At 44.9% G+C, this 8,687-nt stretch overlaps 1 protein-coding gene across 4 annotated transcripts in view; it reads left to right on the top strand.

Annotated features, from left to right (window-relative positions):
- Positions 1-4,699: 4,699 nt before the first annotated feature.
- Positions 4,700-8,687, top strand: part of LOC145358683 (RNA-binding protein 33-like) — a 182,712-nt gene continuing 178,724 nt past the window's right edge. For all 4 annotated transcript variants that reach the window (XM_080212925.1, XM_080212917.1, XM_080212933.1 and 1 more), the window contains exon 1: positions 4,700-4,900. In XM_080212925.1, the coding sequence (XP_080069051.1) occupies positions 4,882-4,900 (19 nt within the window). In that variant the 5' untranslated portion in view covers positions 4,700-4,881. The remainder of the gene's footprint in view (positions 4,901-8,687) is intronic.

The following is an 8,687-nucleotide window of genomic DNA, read 5'->3' as shown; positions in this document are numbered from 1 at the left end:
ACAGACCCTCACACTATGCTCTGGATTCAGGATTGGGACAATGGGCATAGCCCATTCTGGAAACTGTACAAGCTTGATGATGTCCAAGTCTTCCAGCCTTTTAAGCTTGACCTCCACTTTCTGATCATAATCTTAGGATAAGGAGTAGTAAATTCATAGTTTTAGGATAAGAGATAGCAAATTCATAGTCTTAGGATAAGGTGTAGCAAATTCATAGTCATAGGATAAGGTGCAGCAAATTTAAAACAGAGTTGAGGAGAAACTATTTCTCCCAAAGGGTTGTGAATCTGTGGAATTTGCTACCCCAAAGTGCGGTGGATGCTGAGACAGTGAGTAAATTTAAGGAGAAGTTAGACATTTTTAATTGGTAATGGGTTGAAAGGCTATGGAAGGAAGGCAGGAAAATAGGAGCATATCAGCCATGATTGAATGATGAAGCGGATTTGATGGGCCAAATGTCTTAATTCTGCTCCTACATCTTATGAACTTATGAATTTATGATGCAATGCATATGATATAGGGTAAGCATAGAAAAATCTAGGCGTAGCCTTAGGGTTCAAGTAAATTTTAGCTTTAATCCCTTTTATTTGACCACATTCCCTTTGGAACACCTCCTGCTATTGACACAGGAGTTCCTGGTATCCTCCATCCTGGACCTTAATATATCCAGTCAGTCCAGTTCTATCTGTTTTAAGCAGTCCCATGAGGCTGGGCCTCTGTCCTTCAATCACCATGATGGGTGAGCAGACTGTCTCCTGTACAACACCAACTCAGAAATTGTCCCCATTGTTCTTAATATTTCTCCAGTATACATCACCAAGGTGGCCGCAGATTTCCTGAGGCTTAAGGATTGTAATCTCTTCTGGAGAACTTGAGGTGGGCATAGTGGCACAATGGTTAGCACTGCTGCCTCATAGCGCCCAGGACACAGATTCGATTCCAGACTTGGGAAACTGTATGTGTGAAGTTTGCATATTCTCCTGGGTCTGCATGGGTTTCCTCTGGGTGCTCCAGTTTCCCCCACAGTCCAAAAATGTGCAGTTTAGGTGGACTGGCCATCTAAAATTGTCCTTTAGTGTCCTAAGATGTGTAGGCTCGGTGGATTAGCCACGGTAAATGTGCAGGATTATGGATATAGGGAGAAGGGGAAGGCCTGTATTTCGGAGAGTCAGTGTGGGATTAATTGGCCAAAAGACCTCTTTGTGCACTGTGGGGATTCTATGGTTCTACGGTCTTTTCCCTGATGACAGCGGTCGTCATGCCGGTGTCAACCTTCCTCTCCAGGACGTGGCCGGTTACCATTAGGACAATCTCGATGTGTGGTACCTTGCTGAGTCGGATTTGATTGAATGTGTAAGCCTCGGATCGCTCCTGTGGTTCTTCTGCCAGCTTATTTTCAGGGTTGTACAAATCGTTTCCTTTTTTTTAATAATATGCAGCCTGCTTCACTACACACCTGACTTGCAGGTGACCCTTCTTTTTACATCTGAACCAGACAAAATTTTTGCATTGACGCATCTCTCAGGGATGGTCAAGCCCAACCTAAAACATGTTTCAAGCCCCAGTACTGAATGACTCTTTTCAGGCTCTGCTGTGCCATCAATCAGGCTGTTCCTAGCAGCAGCCTTTTCCCGCCACAACTTGTTCACTTCACTCAGCATGCTTTGTAGCCCACTCTAGCCCAGGAATGATTGGCCAATTGGCCCAGGTTCACACGTTCGCACTCCATTGGCTCCGACCCTGGCATATGGTCCCTTAAAGGGACCAGGCTATGACTATATCATTCACGTCAACAGCTATCCTCTTTACAATCAACTACATGGCCAATTTTTATGTCATCTGCAAATTTCCCACCCACATTTAAGTCTAAATCATGAATATATACAACAAACAGCAAAGGCCCAGCACTGAGCCCTGTGGAACACAACTGGACATTGTTTTCCATTTGCAGAAATATTTGTCAACCATTACCCTTTGTTTCCTGTCACTGAGTCAACTTTGGATCCAACCTACACCTTTCCCTGTATCCCATGAGGTCTCACTTTTCTGACCAATCTGCCATGTGGGAACTCGTCAAATGCTTTAGTAAAATCCATGTAGACAACATCTATTGCACACAGCCCCCTCCACCCCCCCTCCCCCATCTTCATCAGGCCACTTTGTTGCCTCATCTTGCACTCCATCCCCAGTTAAACTTCAGACCTTTGTAGCAGTAGCTGCATGAGTTGCACAGCACAGTGTTGTCCAGATAAACACTGGTATGTGACACTAGGGGCAAGGTCACTCCTATGCTTTCCAATCCCAGGCACTGTGCCTATTTGACTCAGAGACACAGGAAGGTCTGTGGGTCTAGCAGCATGGTGCTGTCATGAACATCAGCTCAGCATGGAGATGGAGGGCAGGATCTGGTCTGCTTTGGCTGTGTGGAGTACAATATATCAGGAGCAGCACAGCACAATGTCAGAAAGCTTTGTTGCACTCACCTCGCAGTTTCCTGCCAACTGAGGACTGCCTTGTGCACGCCATTCTTTGGCAATTGTGAGATGTAAATCAATGCAAATGATGTTCACACAACCAGCTAGCGAAAGGCCAATGGCTGGGCGAATGGGCCAGGAACTGGCAAATGGAATTTAATGTTGGCAAATGTGAAGTTGTCCACTTTGGTAGGAATGATGGTAGGAAGGACTATTACTTACGTGGAGAAAAACTGCAGCAGGCGACAGTGCAGAGGGACCTTGGGGTCCTTGTGCATGAGTCGCAAAAACCCAGCCTGCAGATGCAGCAGGTGGTCAGGAAGGCGAATGGGATGCTGGCCTTCATAGCGAGGGGGATTGAATATAAAAGTAGGGAGGTCTTGCTGCAGCTGTATAGGGCATTGGTGAGGCCGCAGCTGGAGTACAGTGTGCAGTTTTGGTCGCCGCACTTACGCAAGGATATTTTGGCCTTGGAGGGAGTGCAGAGGAGGTTTACTAGGCTGATTCCGGAGTTGAGGGGGTTGAGCTATGAGGAGAGGCTGAATAAATTAGGCTTGTACTCATTAGAGTTTAGAAGAATGAGGGGAGATCTCATTGAGACATATAAGATGATGAATGGGATGGATAGGATAGAGGTGGAGAAGCTCCTCCCGCTCAGAAAGGACAGTAGGACTAGAGGGCACAGCCTCAAGATAAAGTGGGGGCGGTTTAGAACGGAGTTGAGGAGGAACTTCTTCACTCAAAGGGTGGTGAATCTCTGGAATTCTCTGCCCGTTGAAGTGGTGGAGGTGGGTTGATAGGCAAGGGGATTAAGGGTTATGGGGAGAGGGCGGGAATGTGGAACTGAGACACGACAGATCAGCCATGATCTTATTGAGTGGCGGGGCAGGCTCGAGGGGCTAGATGGCCTACTCCTGTTCCTATTTCTTATGTTCTTAAGGCCAACTCCCCATTAACTCACCACTTGGAAATTGCAACCTGACTTTATGCAGTTGGGTTTTCAGCTCCCGGTAGATTTTCCGCTGCCACCCATCACCAAACCCAGGATGGAGAATTCCATCCATAGTATGTCTGTTAGAATTGAGATGCAGGAGAGGATGTGTTCAATCTTAGAGCAATTTATTGAGGTAGTCTTGGGGAGTGTTAGTCTGGTTGGTCTCTTTAAATCCCTTTTTTCCCTCCAGAATAAAAATACATCAATATTAAAGCACTCAGAATGAATCATTTTACTATTTTTTTCTGGGACTGCATGTCTTCAGCCCACCCTTGAACTGTACCACTGATTCAAGGCATTTAATTTTAAACTTCCCCCTTCAGATTTACATATACTTATGTTTTCCCCCAACCAAATAAAGGATTTTTTTTGTACTTATAGCTTAAATTACCAAATTCGCATAACCTAGGTTTGTCAACTCCAATTGTCTCCAACTGTCCTACCTTGACACACAACCTTTTCTTCACTCATCTTCCAAATATTCATCACTAATTAGCAAACATTTTCAAACAAAGTAAAATGTAATTCCGCAATGATTTATGTCCTGGGTTGCTTGTATAGTATGTTTAATTCCTGTGTACTTTAAGGCGATCCTGGAGAATTAACGGCAACAGCTTTGTATCCACACAATGTTAGGGCATAGCCCTAAGTGGGGGAACATCACAGTGGCACAGTGGTTAGCACTGTTGCCTCACAGCGCCAGAGACCCATGTTCGATTCCCAGCTTGGGTCACTGTCGGTGTGGAGTTTGCATGTTCTCCCCATGTCTGCGTGGATTTCCTCCAGGTGCTCCAGTTTCCTCCCACAGTCTGAAAGACGTGCTGGTTAGGTGCATTGGCCATGCTAAATTCTCCCTGTGTACCCGAACAGGTGCCAGAGTGTAGTGGCTAGGGTATTTTCACAGTAGCTTAATTGCAGTGTTAATGTAAGCCTACTTGTGACAGTAATAAGCTTAACTAAATATATTTACACAATTTTTGACAACTTGCTCTTGGCAGTTCTTTGCTGTAGTGTAGCCAGACTTTACTGGGTAACATTTTTTTAGGAAACTGAACCGGAGGAAGTCTTCAGCCGAACACGACACCACCCCATCTCCCCATCCACTCCTGTCTGCTTTTTTGCTGCTACTGGGACTATGAAGCCTGATTCAACGAGGATGGTGGGCTAGCTCCCGCACGCATGCGCCGTGGTAGAGGAGTCCTCCAGTATACCGTGATGCTGTGCGGGGACAGAGCCATTCCGCCATGTTGTGATTTACCCTCTCTCTCGAGCGGAGGAGAGGGGAAAAAAAGGAAAACGTTTCTTTCGGGGCTTATCGTCTCCCTTCTTTAATCTCAGCTCCTGGACGACTGAAGCGAAGTGAATTCGGGTTGATGCAACTCTGATAGTCGACTTTAGTACAACCGCTGCACGATGGCCTGCAACGCACAAGGTAATTTTCCTAAAAGCAGGTCCCGGTAACTGAAAACAAGGCATTGAATTATCAGTAGTTCAGCGAGGCCCATGCCCGGCCTCGGGCGAAGAACAGGGCCTGACCTGACCTGGCTTTGGCCTTATCAGCCCCCGGGCTGGTTTGTCTGCCCACCCCCTCCAGGAGGCCGCTGCATCTGAGGCGGTGACTGTCTCCACTCCCACCGGCTTGGAGGCTACGCTCTGACCGTCTCTGGTGTGGAGGTGGTCTTGTGTCGACGGCCGCGGCCTCCATTGCTGGGTCCCCACTCGATTGATGCTTTCGTTCTCCAACTCTTCCTCGATGTACAGCCAGTCCCAAAATTTATTTTCAGAGCGACTGGTGAATAGAAAAGCCTTCGATTTTCTTGACTCATCAATTTCTTCAATCGGTATGCATTGCTTTCTTGTATTGAGAGACACAGAATTGGCTGTTTGAAATGTTTGCCATTTGGTACTAAAACGTCGAGATTTTGCGTTTTTTTTTGTTCATTTAATTCCAGTTGACATGCCTGATTTTTTTTCTCTCTTTCCAGTCATGAAATTGGCTGTCACTGTCTTTATAAATAATGTATATAAAACCTAACATATCTTGTTTTCAACATTTTGTTTTTTTATTTCGAATATTTTATGCTGCTCAAAGGTAATTTCATGTTTTGATCCTATATTGGCCCGAATCTCTCTGGTCACAGCTTTACACCCGGGTTATTGTAACTAGTCATGAACTGTTTTGCCTGTCAGATGTCAGTTGTAATCGTCTATAATGACACTGTTACATTTTTGAACAGTTAAATTTCCATTTTTTTAAAATTCAAATGGCTGCATCATACATTTTGTTGGTAATTTAGTCTTTCTGAGGCACAGGACCATGTCGCAAAAATTATATGCTTCATTGTTGCCAGTGTAAAATGCGTGACAAAGTGCAAGTATGTTTGTGATACATGAGTTAGATTGTTTTAGTAACTGTCAACAGTGGAATATTTCTTCCATTTAAAGCACTGAGAAATGCTAACAGCTTTGTATATATGTATTTGAGCAGAAGTGTTGCAGCTATTAAAGGTTAAGCCATAACGTATACTTGTGAAAATAGCAAATTTTAGAACTGTGACATGTAGTGGGTGCATTCTAATAAATGATTTATGTTTGTATTTTTTTACAGGGTAGCTGTTATTTACTTATGTCCATGGGTGAATTTAAAATGAACAAAACATATAAAAGCAATGTTTTGGAGTGTGTCAGGTTGGGGATATTGTTTTAATTAGTCGGAGTTTTACAGCATGGAAACAGGCCCTTTGGCCCAACTTGTTCATGTGCCCATTTTTTAACCCCTAATCTAGTCCCAATTGCCTGCATTTGGCCTGTATTCCTTTATACCCATCTTACCAATGTAACTGTCTAAATGCTTTTTAAAAGACAGAATTGTACTCGCATCTACTACTACCTCAGGCAGCTTGTTCCAGACATTCATCACTCTCTGTATGAAAAAATTGCCCCTCTGGACCCTTTCATACCTCTGCCCTCTCACCTTAAACATATGCCATCTAGTTTTGGACTCCCCTACCTTTGGGAAAAGATATTGACCAACTAGCTGATCTATGCTGCTCACTATTCTATAGACTTCTATAAGATCACCCCTCAGTCTCCTATGCTTCAGAGAAAAAAGTCCCAGCCTATCCAGCCTCTCCTTGCAACTCAAACATCAAGTCCCGGTAGGATCCTCGTAAATCTTTTCTGCACTTTTTCTAGTTTAATAATATCCTTTCTATAATAGGGTGTCCAGAACTGTACACAGTATTCCAAGGGTGGCCTAACCAATGTCTTGTACAACTTCAGCAAGATGTCCCAACTCCTGTATTCAGTGTTCTGACCAATGAAACCAAGCATGCCGAATGCCGCCTTCACCACTCTGTCCACCTGTGCCTCCACTTTCAAGAAGCTATGAATCTGTACCCCAAGATTTCTTTGTTCTATAACTCTCCCCAACACCCGACCATTAACTGAGTAAGCCCTGTCCTGGTTCGATCGACCAAAATGCATCACCTCGTCTTTATCTAAACTAAATTCCATCTGCCATTCGTCAGCCCACTGGTCAAATTAATGCAGGATCCTGTTCCAATCCTCGATAACCTTCTTCACTGTTCACTATGCCAACAATCTTGGTGTCATCTGCAAACTTCTAACCATGCCTAATAAATTCTCATCCAAATCATTAATATAAATGACAAATAACAGTGGACTCAATACTGATCCCTGATGCACACCTCTGGTCACAGACCTCCAGTTTGAAAAACAACCCTCTACCACTATCCTCTGTCTTCTGTCCAGCCAATTTTGTATCCATTTGTTACCTCATCCTGGATCCCGTGAGATTTAACCTTGTGCAACAACCTACCATGCCATACCTTGTGAAAGGTCTTGCTAAAGTCCATGTAGACAACATCAGTTGCACTGCCCTCACCTATCTACCTTGGTTATCCCTCCAAAAAAACTCAATCAAATTTGCGAATCATGATATTCCACTCACAAAGCCATGCTGACTGTTCTCAATCAGTCCTTGCATCTCTAAATGCGTGTAGATTCTGTCTCTCAAAATACCTTCGAACATAAGAACATAAGAAATAGGAGCAGGAGTAGGCCATCTAGCCCTTCGAGCCTGCCCCGCCATTCAATAAGATCATGGCTGATCTGTCGCTGCTCAGTTCCACTTTCCCGCTTTCTCCCCATAACCCTTAATCCCCTCTCTTATCAAAAACCCATCAACCCGCGTCTTAAAAATATTTAGCGAGGCAGCCTCCACCACTTCAACGGGCAGAGATTTCCAGAGATTCACCACCCTTTGAGTGAAGAAGTTCCTCCTCAACTCCGTTCTAAACCGCCCCCCTTTTATCTTGAGGCTGTGCCCCCTAGTCCTACTGTCTTTTTTGAGCGGGAAGAGTCTCTCCACCTCTATCCTTTCCATCCCATTCATCATCTTATACGTCTCAATGAGATCTCCCCTCATTCTTCTAAACTCTAACGAGTACAAGCCCAGTTTATTCAGCCTCTCCTCATAGCTCAACCCCCTCAACTCCGGCATCAGCCTAGTAAACCTCCTCTGCACTCCCTCCAAGGCCAAAATATCTTTGTGCAGGTGCGGCGCCCAAAACTGCACACAGTACTCCAACTGCGGCCTCACCAATGCCCTATACAGCTGCAGCAAGACCTCCCTACTTTTATATTCAATCCCCTTCGCTATGAAGGCCAGCATCCCATTCGCCTTCCTGACCACCTGCTGCACCTGCAAGCTGGGTTTTTGCGACTCATGCACAAGGACCCCGAGGTCCCTCTGCACCGTCGCCTGCTGCAGTTTTTCGCCCCGTAAGTAATAGTCCTTCCTACCATTCTTCCTACCAAAGTGGACCACCTCACACTTGCCAACATTAAATTCCATTTGCCATTTCCTGGCCCATTCGCCCAGCCTATCTAGATCCTTCTGCAGACTCTCCACACCCACTCACCACCTGTAGTTCCTAGGCTTTTCCCTGCAGCCTTTCTTACACAAAGGAACAACATTTGTCACCGTCCAGGTACCTCAACTGTGACTATTGATGATTCAAATAACTCTGATAAGGCACCTACAGTTTCTTCCCACAGTGTCCTGGGATACAGTTCATCAGGTTCTGGGGATTTATCTACCTTGGTGCGCATTACGACTTTCAGCACCACCACCTCTGTTATATGTACATTGTTCAAGACATCACTATTTATTTCCCCAAGTTACTTAATATCCA

Source organism: Carcharhinus amblyrhynchos, chromosome 2 (assembly GCF_965287045.1).
Source record: "Carcharhinus amblyrhynchos chromosome 2, sCarAmb.v2.hapA, whole genome shotgun sequence".
Classification (NCBI taxonomy): Eukaryota; Metazoa; Chordata; class Chondrichthyes; order Carcharhiniformes; family Carcharhinidae; genus Carcharhinus; species Carcharhinus amblyrhynchos.
The sequence above is the reverse complement of the archived record's forward strand: the minus strand, read 5'-3'. Positions and strand labels throughout refer to the sequence as shown.